This window comes from Equus asinus, chromosome 29 (genome assembly GCF_041296235.1).
Source record: "Equus asinus isolate D_3611 breed Donkey chromosome 29, EquAss-T2T_v2, whole genome shotgun sequence".
NCBI classification, from domain to species: domain Eukaryota; kingdom Metazoa; phylum Chordata; class Mammalia; order Perissodactyla; family Equidae; genus Equus; species Equus asinus.
Window position 1 is genome coordinate 23,227,068 of NC_091818.1, and position 16,639 is coordinate 23,243,706.

Here is a 16,639-nt window from a genome sequence, read left to right on the forward strand (position 1 = left end):
TTACAGTGGGCAGGTGAGCCATGGCATTTTAGTTCAGGTCTGTCTCACAGTGGGCCTAGGCTTTTGTGTCATTGTTAATTCAGGAGACTGGAATAAATTGATGATTCTTTACTAGTTTGGAGTCACAAACCACTTAGTCTCATGAAAGCTTTAGATTTTCTCCTCAGGAAATTCATATTCACACAACGTTTTGCATAAAAGGGATATAAAAAATCTTCTGACATTCCTGTACTTAATATACCAAATGATATTCAAGGTTATCTCCAGCTTTAACATTCGATGAGTCTATAAGATGACACAAGGTAGCTGATTCTATGCAACCACCACTCCTATCAATACTAACGTGATTTCCCTTGAAAGTCTGCCCTTTCTCCAGTCCATCTGGCATTCCATCTTTCCCCTTCTTTAATACCCAGCTCACAGCTCATCAAGGAGACCATGTAGAGCTTTCTCTAAAGACATCAAGATCACGCTGCTCATTGTACTCTCCTTGGCTTTGGGCATATGAACTATGCGCCCAGGGCCGTCTGCACCATTTGATTCTGTATGACTTTGTATGTGTGTCTATATGTACAGGACTGGGCCTCACCTACAGAGAGGTGAGTCTATACGATACTCCTCATTCATAGTACACTATTATCACTGATCTCTTATCTTATGCTTTCATTCCTTTTTCCCCCCATTCACCTCTCCCACTGTCCTGTCTCCTGCCCCACCATAAAAATCTTCCATTTACTTGAAGCTCTTCAGGAATCAAAATTTAAAGCTGCAGACTAAGATTATTTGGGTCTAGTCCAAAACACTTACTTTACAATAAGAAAAACTAAGTGGGCAAAGAGATAATTCTTAAAAAAATATAAGGAAAGTCCTCTTTGGTTCACCTAAAGTTATCAGATCATGGAAAAGCACACTTGGTAGATTTTATTAAAATCTTTACAGCTGCATTGAGCTATTAGTTTGTTTTTGTGCTAAGTAAATCCCTAGACATAAAGTTTTCTTTTATCTGTTGCTAAATAAAAACTCTTTCAAAACGTCTTAAATCCATTCTTATCTTCGTAATATAATTTTTTGGAGTACTTTAGTTATGCAAGTTAATTTCAACAATACAAAAGTAAAATTTTGAACATCTTATCTCAGAATATAGGGCAGGGCACATCAATAAGAAAAAAATGTTCTCTAGAAAATCTACTTACCTCTCTGTTACCATAGCCTTCTTTAAAAAAATCTTTCTTTATCTACAGTTTCTTGCAGACTAGGAAGGCCCAGGTAGCCTTGCTTGTACCACATCAGCCCATCCCCCTGCCATAGTTGATTGGAGCAAAAGGGGCTATCTGATCCAGCCCCTCCAACAGAGCTCCCTCTCCCATTGCAAATTCCTTTTGATTTGAGGTGCTAAAAGTCTGGGTCGGTCAGCTATTGGCTGGGACTCATAAAGTCATATAGACTGGGAAGATTGAGGCTGATATTTTTGAGTCGACTTGATGGGCAACATGAAATTCCAGAGGCTGGTCTGGAGACAGTCAAAGAGAAAGAGAGAGGAGAGACCTTGCTCCTCCAGTGAGAGAGTAAGAGGCAGCAAGCAGTCGTGGTTCTTGCCTTCCATGCTCCCGTCTCAGCCCTGGTCCCCTGAGCCCTGTCTTTCGTATCTATGAGATTGCCTTCTGTATCTTTCTCTTTTCTGAAGTTAGTTTGGGTTTCTGGTCCTTCCAACTAAAAGACCCATGACTAAGACATACAACATTATCTATAACATTGAATAGCTTAATTCAACTTTGGAACACTTGAGTCTGTAAGTTCAGCAGGAACCACAAAGCTCTAAAAGAAAGAGTCCATTTATTCATGGTTTTGCTTTATATAATGGAAGAATTATAGATTTTTTCCTTTCAAATAATGTAAAGGTCACCTCCCCAAAGTACAAAAATATATTCTGAGTAAAATATTAATTTTTTGTGTAGGTATGAAAATTCTGAAGCTCTACCAACATTTAAAAATGGTTCTTCCCTCTAGTTTTTTTTCAACATATTATTTCTTTCTATAAAACACTACCTCTCAAATTTTTAAGATCTTCAATATATCTTTAGACATATATATTAATGTCTTTAGACTTCTACGCTAAGTCTCTAACTCCAATCCATAGTATAAAAAAAATTTTTTTGACAATTTCAAACTTAGAGAAAAGCAAGCAACAGAAGTACAAATAACTTTTTTTCTGGGACCATGTGACAGTAAGTGGGCTCTATGCTCCTGCTTCACCCTCAAATACTTCAGTGTATAATTCAGTGTACAAACAGGGACATTCCCCTACATATCCACAACACAACTCATAAAATCAGGAAGCTGAACACTGATACATTTCTACCATCTAAACTTTAGACTTCATTCAAATTTCATCAATTGTCCCAACTAGGTCCTTACAGCAAAAGGATCCAATTCAGGATCATATGCTGCATTTCCTTGTCACGTCTTTTTAGTCTCCTTCAATCTGGAGGAGTTCTTAATCTTTCCTTAAATTTCATGACCTTGATCTTTCTTAAGATTTCAGGCCAGCTATATTGTAGAATGTTTCTAAATTTGGATTTGTCAAGATATTCCCTCATCATTATATTTTTGGTAGGAATATCAGAGAAGTGACACTGAGGTCTTCTCATTGCATGCTGTCAGGTGGTACATGATTTTCCTTTGTCCCTTTACTAGTTGTGTTCACTTTGATCACTTGATAAAGTTTGTGTCTGCCAGGCTTCTCCCCTATAAAATTTCTCTTTTTCCTTTGTAATTAAGCATTTTGTGGAGAGGTATTTTGAGACCACATAAATATCCTATTTTTAATCAAAACTTATCCCACTAGTTTTAGCATCCATTGAAACTTTGGTTGAATTAATTATTACTATGATGGTTGCCAAAGGATAATTTTTCAAATTCCATCATTCCTTCTATGTCATTAGTTGGCATTCTTCTGTAAGGAAAAGCTTTTGCTTCTTTCCATTCATTTATTTATGTATGTTAAGATGCAAGTATGGATTAATGGATTTCTATTTTATTCAACGGATTACCATCATTACCATCAGTATTATAATTATTTTACACTCAAATTGTCCCAGATTTGGGCAGTAAGAATTGCTTCAATTTGGCTACTGCGTTCTTTTGAAACGTCTCCATCATTCTTTGAACATTTCCTTACTTTTTGGCACAATAAGTTCCAGGCTTGTCTTGCATAGCCTTAAAATCAGCCTTTCCCCAAGAATCCTGGCTTCTTTTTTAGTTAAGAATTGTATTCAAAAACTAAGAGCTAGGTGCTTGTTGTGCTTGCTCTCTGGGCATCAATGCTTGCATGCCTTCTTGTGGAAATAGCTAGGTAACATGTACACACACACACACCACATACACTTTACATTATACGTCTTTTTACATTTGTTTCTATATATTGAAAACCATAAGTTCACATTGATACCTCCAATTCCACTTCGACACCATTGGCTTCAGTGTTCTCCTTTTCCATATTTGTAATTCTTCCCAGTAAGAAACCTGGCTCCCATTGTCCTCAGTAAATTTAGTCCCCTTTATGTAACCAATCTCTTGTCTCCATCTTGACTCCTACTCAGGCACTGACAACCCATATGCGGTCACCACCATCCCCCTGTACAGATGTTCTCCTTGTCCCACTTTGGGGACTCAGCACCCCATGCTCAGCCACCGCTACCACCACTGTCGCTGCATGGACACCTTCCTTACTGGTCTCAGGCTCCAAACCACGTGCTGAGCTGCACTCCCCCACTCCCATGCGTGCTTGGCCCCACCTAACAGCTTTTGTTCTAAATTATCCAGAAAGAAAAAGGAATGAAGGGAACTTCATAGTTTTTAAGTTCAGGTGTAATTGCTTCACTTGATGCTAAAAACGGGGTTATTAATAAATAAATCACAACTTCTCTTTGACCTACATTACTCATTGGGGATTTGATCTAAAATTGGGCATGTGGGTAATAAGAAATTTAAAGCCATAAAATACCCTGTCATAAGAACGATGTCTAAATAAATCACAAAAAGTACATTCTGTACTTTGGTACTGAAATGTTAACTATCCTATTAGAAAAGAAGTTCCCCAGAGAGAGATCCATAGAAATGAGAACTGAGAACTGCCCTTTAAATTTAGCCTCTCTTTCATTTTGTATTCCAGATAAGGACTGCTTTTTCAAACATTAGTTGACTTGCCTAAAGGGGTTTATCTCCTGGGAGGTCATAGTATTTATTGGTTGATCGTATACCAATGACAGCTAATGTATTTCATTAATAATGTTTACAAGCTCACTTGTCTTTTTACTCTCTGAGGTGTCTGGTGGTTTTTTATAAAAGCATATTCCACTTAACAAAAACACAAAAGATTTTCTTAAAGGCTGTATTCCTAGTATTAACAAACTGAATTTTACTTTTAGAGTAATTAAGTAGCCTGATATTTTAAGTAATACTGAATTTACTATTTTTTGGTTTTTTGAAAAAGAAAGAGGCATCTGTTTCAGGAACTCAGATTTTCATATTTAGCAACTATTTACTATTTATAGAGTACCTACTATGTGTACGACACTGACTTAGAGGCTAAGTGAGAATATGATTTCATAGTGATGGTAATAGCTCAGATTTTTTAAATTATAAAGTGTCAGTAACTATACTAAATAGTTGACCCGTATCATCCCATCTACTCTTCACAGTAATCAGCCGTACGAGGTACAGACTTCTTTTTCACACCCGAAGATGAGCAGATAGACGTCCTGAGAGATTTTAAGCAACTTTCTTGAAGCCACACAGTTGTACGGAAAGTCCCACCTCCCATTCCTTCATTCATCCTAAAGTATTTACTGAGCACTTTCAATGTGCCAGTATCATGCTTGGTGCTAGGGACAAAGTGAGAGACCAGACAGAGACCCTGTGGTCATGAAGCTTACCGCTTAGCAGGGAAGGTGGTCAAATTAAACACAGGATTACAATCAAGTGCGACAACTGAGTGCCTATCAAAGTATAAGGCATTGGGGAGGCACTCAGCCAGGCAAACAGAAGTTAGCTGGGGCAGCAGTGGGAGCAGTTTCTATGCATGGAAAGCAGCATCATGTTTGTAACTGGTCACAAAATTTAATGACACTATACTTAGATAAGCAGAGAAATTGTAATTTCTTCAATTTCCCTGTAACTATTATGGTTTCTCTCTACCCTCCTACCCACTGGCTCAAGGGAAGTAAAGCTTAGTCAGACCCAACAAACCCATAAGTCCTTCTAGATAGAGTTCCGTCTCTCTTAGATAAAAGTGCTTGCTCCCTCTCTTACATGGCGTCCCTCCTCCTCTTTCTCTCCTGAAGATGGAACTGTCTGTACAGGAAGAGGGATGGCTTACAAACGTTGTGGCAGGGAGCAGAGAGAGGGTCCTCAGGCTTGGTGGGTTTCTAGCCTTTTGGACCATGTGCCTTTGTCTGCCTGGCTGCTAGGTGCCCCACTGGCCTCCCATGCTGGCATCTGCATCTGGTGAGCTCATGGTCTCTGCTCCTCATGCAGGCAGGGCTTCCTGAAGTTGCTCCTGGCAGAGGAAGGCTCAGATTGGCTCAAGCTGGAGCTGAGAACACTCTGAGGTCTGACTGTGACTCCTACTCAGACCTCGCCCAGGTGATCTACTCTATGCCTCACTGCCCCTCCCCAGCAGCCCCATCTAGAAACTCCCCAGCCATATTCTCAGTTACTTTTGGATTTCAGGAAACTAAGGGTAAGGGTGTGGGGAAAGTGAGAGTGAGTGCTTCCTCCACCTCCTCACTCTACATCTCCAGGTAGCAAGGATGCAGCTGGACTGCGGCAGACTCTGCAGGGGCCTCCTCTGGACCGTGGAATGACAGTGAGGGAAGAGTGAGGGTAAGCGCTCCTTTCTGCCCTCATTGCCATCTTCACTTTTTAAAGCTCATCTCACTCTCCTACCTCCTTCTCTATATCTTCTTTCTATAATTACCTTAGAATCAGTAAGAATTTCCCTCTTCTTTCTGTTCTCTCTTACATGAAACCCTGTGGTTTATCCCCGCAAATTCTCTCTCCATGAGCTGAAGAGAAGACAAAACAACTTAGACAGTCCTTTCTTAAGAGATAGCCTAGGTCTTGCTACAGATTCCTATTTTGGAATGTTAAATACTATTACCTCAGTCATCTTCTTGCATTCCTTCTGGAACAAATCTTAACCTCCCCCCAGAGAGATGCCTCAGGCAGACTGGGGTGAAGACCATGTTCTTGGATAGGCAAAAGAGAAAAGCATGTGAATAAATTTCAAAGTACCTCCTCAATGACATGTGTAAGAGCCCTGACTGAGCGCGAGTGTGGCACCTCTACAGAACTGAAAGAGGTTGACCTCCCTAGTAGGTAATAGGAAGAGAGGGTACCTGCTGAGCACCAAGGGGTATTAAAAAGGCATCAATCGTTAAGTGCTCGCTCTGTGCCAGCACAGAAGGTCATAAGGCAAACCTCTCCCCAAGGTCTAGAGGAAGCCATTGAACAGAAATTGAGCAAGAGAGTGGCAGGACTAGACGTGCTTTCTGAAAGGTCCCTCTGGCTGCGGTGTGGAGGATGAACTGGCAGCAGGGCAGTGAGACTAGACGCAGGGAGTTCAGTAACGTGTAACTGCAGCTCCCTCAAAGATGACGATTAGACTAGGCAGGAACAATAAGGAGGAGTCTGGGGATGTCTAACAGAGAAAGAGAGCTTTGTGACTAGCTGTAGACGTGGGAGGGGAAGACCCAAGGATGAGCCGAAGATTTCTGGGTTGAGTAGATACTCGTGACTTTTCTAAGACACGAAACACTTGAGATTAAGCAGATTTCTGGGGATGGATGAGGGGGTGGGGTTCAATTTTGGACATTTTGAGGACTGGTGGCCATCCAAGTACAGATCGTCAGTATCTAATAATGAGCTTACCATATATTTTATGAGGTGAGAAATTCAAATAAAATGTGTTCTAAAACCCTTTCACCTAGCTTCAGCCTTCTCTGAAAATGTGATTTAAACATAAAACGAGGACAACGATTTTCAGTTTGATTCTGGAGTTTGTGGTTTATCACATCTTGTTCCTTCTGCCCTTGAGAAGTTTCACTATGCATGCACCTCCATCCTTGGGTTTTAATTCATATGAAAACCTATGAATTATTTTAGGTGAACTGAATCCGTGTCCTCTTACCATGGAGGATAGAAATATAAGCGTTATCTTATATGCAAATAATATCATTTTAATATCAGATGCTGGGAACACATTTAATAGGCAACTGGATCTCTTTTCTAATTATTGCTGAAAGTGTATAAGTCAATTAATCTAAAACCAAAGCTCTCATTTTGTCAGCTTTCTAACTTACGACTGCTTTATAAAGATATCCTATAAAAGGTCCTTTATTTATTATCTAGGTATATGTTTATAATCTAGATTACTTTGGAATGTATCCCAAGAAGTTGCATTTCTCAAAGCTACTGGTTTACTGAGTCTTTCTTCCATGACTGAAGATGTTTACTTACACTGGTTTGAACAATTTTCAACCTAGGTTATACTTACTGTAGCCATTTTTTACAGCAACAGAATTATGAGACCTCAAGTTAAATATCAAGTTCACCATTTGGGTCTGTTAGAGTGGAGCCAAAATTATTTTCTGAGGAGAGTCATGGCCCTTCCTGTGGAGCAGCGAAGAGTGTTTGTTGTCACTGTTTTAAATGTCAAGCACAATTTCCTATTAGTACCCTAACCCAGCCAGATTGTTCAGACGCGCAGCTCTAAACTCCACTAGCAAGACACACTAGCTGCGTCCCAGATATTAATCAGGAATTCACGGTGAAACTCACTGCTGCTCAGTTGTTTGCAAAACTGAGGAAACAAAGGAAGATGCACAGCTGTTTGAAGGCTATGTTACTCACCCATTCTTCTCTAGATGCTCTGAAATTCATTTCTCGCTTAAGCCAGATTCCTAGAGAGCTACATACTTAAATATTAAAACAACAGATTTCTAAAGTTAATCAATTAATCTTCCTAAGCTTCAGTTCCCAAAATGCAGGATGAAGGAAGATTCGTTCATTCAACTCTCACTCATTGAACTACCATCCCCAAAGCAGTAGGTCTACAAAAGAAAAGACATATCCCACCTCTCAAAGACCCTGTCTACGTGTATTTCTAAGTATCTTGATCTATCTCTAAAGACCAAATAGATAATTATAATTCTCTGCGATAAACACAAAAATGGAGAAACATGCAGGGTATAGAAGCACACGGAGGGAGACCTTACCCAGCGAGAGGGCAGGGGAAGAAGGGAAGAGGAGGAATGACTGAAGGACATTGAGATGTCTTAGAACAACGTCGTCCACTCACAGGACTAGAGTATTAGTTGGGATCAAATGAGAAGAGGTGCAGGAAAACACTGTCAAAACCAGTAAATAACTGCCCAGATGAAGGGTAGAGGTATCAACTCTGGTACCCCTGGCTATGACACAGAAACTCCAAATTGGTTTAGTAAATACGGAAATTTCTCTCACAGGACAAAAGGTATAGAGATGGGGCTGGCTCCAAAGTTGGCGGATTTAGTGGCTCGATTATGTCATCAAAGACCCTCATTCTTCCAGTCTCTCAGCTCTGCCTTCCTCACAGTGGCCTTTCCACTCGGGATGGAACAACTCAGGGCAGACGGAGGCGGCTGCGCAGGTTCAGGCATCACAATAAGACACAGAGCGTCCAAGGAAGCAAGAGACCATCTTTGCCTGTGCCTCATTCTTAGGAAGGAAGAAATGTCCCCGAGACCTTTGAAGATTTTCCCCCATGTCTCAAAATCCCGGATTTGGGCACACGCCCATTTGTAAAGCAATCACTAGTAAGGGCTGTGGGATTACCACTGAAGCTTAGGGAAATCATCTGGGTGCTCTCTATCTTAGAGAATTAACCACACGTACAGTTACAGTGGACTTAGGGGCACAAGCTAGCTGACTTGACAAAAGTTTCTCTTTTTCCTGGGAATTTCTCATTTGCCAAATTTTCAAAAATCTCTGCACCTTCTTACTTCATTGAGATACCGTTTTTTCTCTACTTTCAATGCCTAGAAAGCAAGGCTGATGGAAAGCAATCAAATCACATCATACTACTCATTTTGCTGCCCAAACTCACACATTTCAAGCAAAACTTACCAAAATCTACAAGTTTAACTCCGCCTTCAGTGGTCAACAGGATGTTATTTCCTTTTACATCACGGTGGATAGTTTTGTTGTTATGCAAATGCTGAAGTCCCTAGAAGTGGGAAATATATAATAACTTTTTTTTTTTTTTTTTGCTGAGGAAGATTTGCCCTGAGCTAAGATCTGTGCCAATCTGCCTCTACTTTATATGTGGGTTGCCACCACATCATGCCTGACAAGTGGTGTAGCTCCAAGCCCAGGATCCAAACCCATGAACCTAGGTCTCTGAAGAGGAGCGTGCCAAACTTAACCACTAGGCCACAGGGCTGTATATACAAGTCCCTATATGCAAGCATTTTATATAAAAGTCCCTATATACAAGGACTTCAAGAAAGCATCAAACAAAGGAACATTTTTCAGATGGATGCATTTCTGCAAAATCAACAGGAAATACATGTTAAAATTAACATTCAAACATTCTTAAATGTTTCACATTGAGTTAGTCAAATCAAAGTGCATCATTTCTACTTTGGATTACATAAAAATTCACAAAACCAGAGCATAACTCTTTAGCTGTTATCAAATATTTTATTAAAAATATATTGATCTCAATAGAAGAAAACATTCTACATACTGATTTAAAATAATGGCAAACAAAAACCTAACTATTAGTTCCAAATACACATTCTCTACCTTCATCAGAATCACAACATCAGAAACACACTTAGGAGATGAGAACTCAGAGGTCTGTTGACAAAAGAAGGATAGATTTCTAACGGAAAAAAGGAATTAGTTATGCTAAACATTTCAGATTTTGCATATACCCTTGCATCAATAAATACTAATGTAGTGATATTTTTCTAAAAATAGGCTCCACATTTTTTATTTAACTAGAACTGCCTCATGATTAATGCACAAACAACTTAAATTGCCTTACCATTAGCGCTTCACGTAAAATGTAGGCAATTATGGGCTCACTCATTCTTTTGCCCTTCTTCAGAAATCCTTTCACAAGATCAGTCACTGAGCCTCCATTGCAGAGCTATAAAAGAATATTTCAAGATAGAAATGAAAACGGATATGACATTTTATGCTATAAAAGGTTTTCTCAAAAATTTTTTTTAAATTGTTCTACCAATTTTTTGTTTCAAATGATTACTCCCATCATCTTTATGGTTTCATAAATGAAATAAACATATAAACTTGCACTAGTGTACAATTAATTATTGGAACACAATTTTCATATGAGTTAATTTTTAGAAGAGAATTTAGAGGAGCACTGTGCTTGATTTTTAAATTCAAGGATAAGAATTATCATTCTACAAATTCTTCTCAAATTTTAGGATCTAGGGCTTAAAAGCATCCTTAATTTTTGATAGTTTAATTAATAGTACAATAGTCTATGACCTCAATATATGGCTATATACTGTTATATATGTACATTAGTTTAAAAAACACACCTCCTTTCTAGCAAAATTTCAAAGGGCACTGAAGTAAGGACTAGCACCTTTCGCCTCTTCCTTCTGCACCCCCAAAAAGTAGGGGAATCTAAATGTAAAAAAAAGAGGGAGGAAAATGGTAAGAGAATCTTCATATACAGGTTTTCCAAAGTTAGGTAACACGAAATCCCAAAGAAAGCTTTTAAAGGAGCTGCATATTTGCAGAACAGAGAAATATTGATACCAGTAATGGAATATAAGATGGGAGAAAACTAGGTAAACAGTCCCAATGAAGCTTTGATCCCATGAGTACTTGATCTCCTGATCTCTGATCCTTAGCCTTTGCTATCAGCCCTCTCCTCCCAGGGTTCTTGTCTGTGGTCTCTCTGCCCCTTACCCTGACCCGCTAGGCCTCCTCTCCCACTCACCTTTGGTACCTGCCAGGGCCTGGGAACTATGAGTCATAATTTCCCTGACTCCACTGACCTAAACGGAGGCAGAGAAAGGAGGTGAGAGGAGGTATATTTCTAGCATCCTAATTTGAAATACTGAATACATTTTCCCCTAAACTTTTTCCTAACATGGTCATCAGATTTCGTTGGATGCCTGAACGCTTCTGATATATTATGGATTAGATAATAACAGCTAAGATGTGTTAAGCACATACTTTGTGCCAGGCACATTTCTAATCCATTTACATGTCTTCTCTCTATTCTCACTACTCTCTGAAGTAGGTATTATTAACATCTCCATATTAAAGGTTGGGAAAGTCAGGCACAAAATGATAAAGTAACTTGGAAAAGATCACACAGTAGTGACAGGGCTAAGATACAGTTGGACAGTCTGATTGTAGAGTCGAGTCTTCACATTTAACCATGATACAACATAAAATATGCAACACCGAGTGAACCCTAACATAAACTATGGACTGGGTGATAATGATGTGTCAACACAGGTTCATCAGTTGTAACAAATGTACCACTCTGGTGGGGGATGTTGATAATGGGCGAGGCTACGCAAGTGTAGGGGCAGGGAGTATATGGGAAATCTCTGTACCTCCCTCTCAATTTTTCTGTGAATATAAACTACTCTAAAAAATTAATTCTTTTAAAAAACCCACAAAATGTACAATACAAAGAATGAACCCTAATGTAAACTATGGACTTCAGTCAACAATAATGTATCATTATTGGCTCAGCCACTGTGACACATCTACCACACTAAATGGAAGATGTTAATAATAGGGAAAGGTGGGGGGAAGGTGGCTTATGAGAACTCTCTGCACTTTCTGCTCAATGTTTCTGCAACCCAAAAACTTTTCAAAAAATAAAGTCTATTAATTAAAAAAAAAATCTATCCACCAATAGCAAGAATATAGGAAAAGGTCCTAAAATAACAATGAAGGGGCACACAAAATTAACCCAAGTTATGAAAGACTCCCTATAGAGTCTTCTCAGAAACTATCTAAACCATTCTACTCATGGTTGCATTTTATATCTAATACATTGTAACATAAGTGAGGAACTAACAGAGAAAATATTCTTGATATACATAAGTTTTCATTTAATAGCATTTTTGGTTAAGGAAAGATTTTTAGAGAAGTCATTCTTTATTCCTTTATATACAACAAATATTTATTGAATTGTTACCATGTGCACTGAGATAGGATGACTAAGACATGACTAGGACATGACTAGGACAGCTTCTGCTCTCAATAGGCTGACAATACAATCAGAACTGTGGTTTCCAAACAGGGACACATGGCAATGTTTGGAGATATTTTTGACTGTCAGGACTAAGGAGCTGCTGCCGGCATCTAGAAGTCAGGTGTGCTACTAAAAACGTGACACTGCACTGGACCATCTCCCACAGCAAAGAATCATTCAGGTCAAAATGTCCACAGTGCCAAGGTTGAAAGTAGAGAGATTAAAAAACAATCACCTAGATGAAATGTTAGGTCTTGAACTATAGTTTTGTGGATAAAATAATTCTGAGCAATTACTATATAATTTCACAGACAGACTGGTAACATCAAGTTGGGAAAAAAGGAAAGGTTTTAAACACAGGATAGACTCTGCCCTCATATATGTTGACAAGAGTTTTCTCCGGGTGGTTCTGGTGTATTCACTTTGGTTATAGTGTCTTCTGCAATGGAGAAGTGTACTTTGGGGGGCTGGGGAGATGGCGAATTCAATTTATCAACTTTGTTCTTAATGTTCACTGTTTTTTTTCTGTTTTGGTCATGCTCAGAAGAAAGGCTTTTCTCTAAATTAAGGTAATTAAAATGTTTTTCTATGTTTTCCTTTTCTAATCTTACCATTTTTGATACATTGTGTACTTAATTCACTTACAGTTTTTGAGATGTATAATATTTATTTTGTTCCAAATAGTCTGCTACCATTTGAGATGTCATCATTCCTATACACTAAATTCCAGCAAATACATAGGCCTTTCTATAGATTATCTATTCAAGTCTTCTGATCTGTCTATTCTCATCAAGTTTTAAATTGTTTCAAACCCTGTAACTTTAGAGTTGGTTTATCAGGTAAAGGAAGTTATCTCTCATTAAATTCCCAAAATGTCTAGGCTCTTTTTGTACATTTACTTTTCTAGACGAAACTCAGAATCAGCTTCTCAAAGGAGAGAGGTATAAATAACTTGGATGATATAAAAAATAAAATTATTCAATAATGCAATTATTTCAAAAAGCATTTAAAAAAATGACCACTTATTGGTTGTAACTCTTTTAACAGTATGGAATGAAGCTAGAAATATTAATGACCAAAGTTTATAAAAGAAAAATCTTCCAAAGTGGGAAGGATTTTTATACCCTCCCCAAATTCTCAAATAATAGATGACAAAAAAATCAAAGCTCCAGTTTCTTAACATTTAGAATTCAATAGTTGCATTTCATACATACATAAATGTGGTGTTAGCAAAAATGTGAGAGTTTCCTTTTTATCACATAAAGTGCTGTAAAGGGCCCAGTGAAAACTGCTGGTAGAGTATCCTTCAGGTCACACTGTACTTGGAAAGGGATGAAGTGATTGAGGGGAAGAAAGAAGAAGATAGTGATGGGGGAATGATTGTCCCAACGAGCTATTATTTATAAAGCAGTACCTGGCATGGGAGATGTACCCAATAAACATCCATTCAATGTGTAAATGAACAAGCAAAGGAACATATTTATGAAAGTTGATGTTTGGCAAGTAATTGGAAGAAGAGCTATCTACAGATAACTTAAATAATGGAGGAATTTGCAGAACAAGAGGTCCCAAGGCACTAGCTGATATGGTGGTAGGTTACAGAGGTTGACGGGTTTCTTTCTTCCCTTGGTGTCCAGCCTTCGGTAACAGGTCATGAAAAATGCTGAAGTGACTTTAAGTAGAGGAGCAACTAGACTGGGTATGGTAATCAGAGCAGATTTTGCTCTGAAAAATAATATTTTCTTATTTTTTTCCCTTTTGGACATATATTAATTGACCCGCTTGACTATGGTTGGGTCTGATGTTAGTGGAAATCATTGGGTGAGGCTTCACATGGAACTTTTCTGGGAGGAATCGAAGCTTTGAACAATTCCCTCCTCTTGGACCCTGCCCAACCTCTCCTGCACCTGGTCCCTGCAGGGAATAGCAAAGTTTATTTCTCCGGCTGCTACCTAAACAGGAACAGTGGTTTAATTTTCAGAATAGAAAAGTGTTTTCTGAATGAAACTTCAAGAAGAGTTAGGTTAAAAGGAAAAAGAAATGGGGGAGAGGGAAAATACAACAAATACGGAAATTATTAAACAGACCAAAGGTACCAAATCTCAATAAGCCACAAATTAATTTGTGGTTGGCCTCTTCCTAAAAAAGGAAAAAAAAAAAAACCAAAGATGCTCAAAATGAGATCTGACCATGAATTTTCCAAATCCTCATTTAGAATCAGTGAAATTTCAAATATGATCTTGGGTGAAATTTACTTTTGCTCAGCTAGCATAAAATGCCTTTCCTAAAAAAATTTTTTAACTGAAGTATGTTTTTAAATGAATTTGAAGGACTAAAATATATATAATGAAATGCAAATGTTTTTGAATTAGGGAATAGACCATAAAAAATGAATATATGATTTCCCTTTAAGAAGAATTGCATCCATAGGAATGAGTTATGTGATATTTACACTTGCAATTCTTAAATCACCAAGATAGACTAAAAGGGGGATTTGTAACAGGAAATCTAAAAACCCTTAAGTATAGCTTTGCAACACAATGCTATAACAGGTCTTTAATGTTCTTTAATCAAATAAAATTGAAGTATAATTTTCTTAAAGCAGAGCTACACTAATCAAATAACAGAGCAGCACTGAAAATGAATTCCCTACTCAGGCTGTAGTCAAACATTTAAAAAAACCAACTTAAATAAAAAGGGATGATGTTCTATAAACAAATCATTACAACTAACTTCCAAAGACAGTCTTTATAAGTTTTCTAAATTTATTCAGTCGTTACTATGTTAGGAGAGAATATGATATTTTTACTCAAATTTCTGGAAAAAGACTAATTCCTGCAGTTGGCATTTCTGATTTTTGTTGTTTTTCAATTGTTTTTGTTTATTCTAAGAATGCTTTAAGGCCATTTGTTTAGTCTGACTCCATTCTGTGTGAGGCCACAAAAGCAGAAACTCTTATTTTCTAATATTCATTGTAGTTTTTACTTTGTTCATTTTATAAAAGTGCTATCAACATTCATGTTCGAGTCTTTTTGTAGAAGAAATAATAGCTGAAACTTCTCAAATTTGATGAAAAATATTAACCTATACATCCAAGAAGCTCAATGAACTCAAGTAGGACAAACACAAATAGATCCACAGCTAGTCACAGAAAATGAAAATGTTGAAAGTCTAATATAAAAGGACAATCTTGAAAGCAGCAGGAGAAAAACGAATTGTCACGTACAAGTGAATCTAATAAGATTAACTCTGACTTCTCATCAGAAAAAATGGAGGCCAGAAGAAAGAAGGATGACACATTCAAGGCTAAAGAAAGAAAGTGTCCACCAAGAATCTTATATCCAGCAAACCTATCTTTCAAAAATGAAGGAGAAATAAAGACATTCCCAGGTAAACAAAGCTGAGAGAATTCATTGCTAGTAGATCCACGTTATAAGAAATACTAAAGCCATTCTAAAGTCACTACCTGATAATTCCATTATCTTGGTTATTTCTGGGTCTGTTTCTATTGACTGATTTTTCCTCTGATAATGGGGTCACATTTTCCTGCTTCTTCACAAATCTAATAATTTTTATTGGATGCTGGACATTATTAATTTTACATTTGAATGTCTGAATTTTGTTGTGCTCCATTAACAACGTCGAATTCTGCTGTGGCCAGCAGTTAACTTACTTATGGACCAACATGAACCTTTCAAGCCTTGTTTTTGAACTTTTCAGAGCTGGGCTTAGAGGAGCTCTTATTCTAGGGCTAGTTCAACCCTTCCTCTAGTGCATAACCTTTCTAGGGGTCTCTACCGAATGCCTCAGATGTTCACCAAAGTTTCTCCATTTTGGTTGGTCAGAACTCAAGCACCTCTCAAATCTGCACAAACTCTGGTAGTTGTTCAGATGACAGCTTTTCAGTAATTCTTTCCCTAGCAACTGTTCTTTACCCAACTGCCTGAAATCCTTCCCTATACACATCCAGCTTGGTTTTCAGTCAAAGAATCAAGGAAATAATTATGCTTTCTTTCAGCCTAGCTCCCTCTTCTCTCTATATTGCAGCCACCACTGCCTTTGCAATATTTTCAGTTCAGCAAGATTGCTGTGATCTCCTTAGGAATGTCCTTATTGTGCCTGTGGTCTGGAAACTGCCTCCAAGAACAAAGATGAGGTGATTGTGGTGTTCCCCTCATTTATTTCCTTTCTCAATGTCCCAGTCCTAAGCAGTCTCTTTTCCAATGTTTGAAAAGTCTTGGGTTTTTAAAAATATATTTTATCCAGTTTTCTAGTTATTTATGACCCAACAACATGATGACACAAGTTACTGTCATGGCCAAAAACAGAAGTCCCAGATTA

General features: G+C 38.0%; 1 protein-coding gene across 19 annotated transcripts in view; it reads right to left on the reverse strand.

Moving 5' to 3' along the window:
* The window catches only part of MYO3A (myosin IIIA), a 217,976-nt gene that overhangs the window by 169,533 nt on the left and 31,804 nt on the right, over positions 1-16,639 (reverse strand). For 17 of the 19 annotated variants that reach the window (XR_011499336.1, XR_011499334.1, XR_011499333.1 and 14 more), the window contains exons 5-6: positions 10,091-10,195; positions 9,166-9,265 (exon numbers count right to left, since the gene is read on the reverse strand). Coding sequence is in view for 13 of the 19 variants with exons in the window: in XM_070501363.1 (XP_070357464.1) it covers positions 9,166-9,265; positions 10,091-10,195 (205 nt within the window). In the remaining 6 variants the exon portion in view is untranslated. Of the gene's footprint in view, positions 1-9,165; positions 9,266-10,090; positions 10,196-10,613; positions 10,704-16,639 lie in introns of those variants that run through there. The other 2 variants (XM_070501359.1, XM_070501365.1) reach the window with 2 other exon arrangements.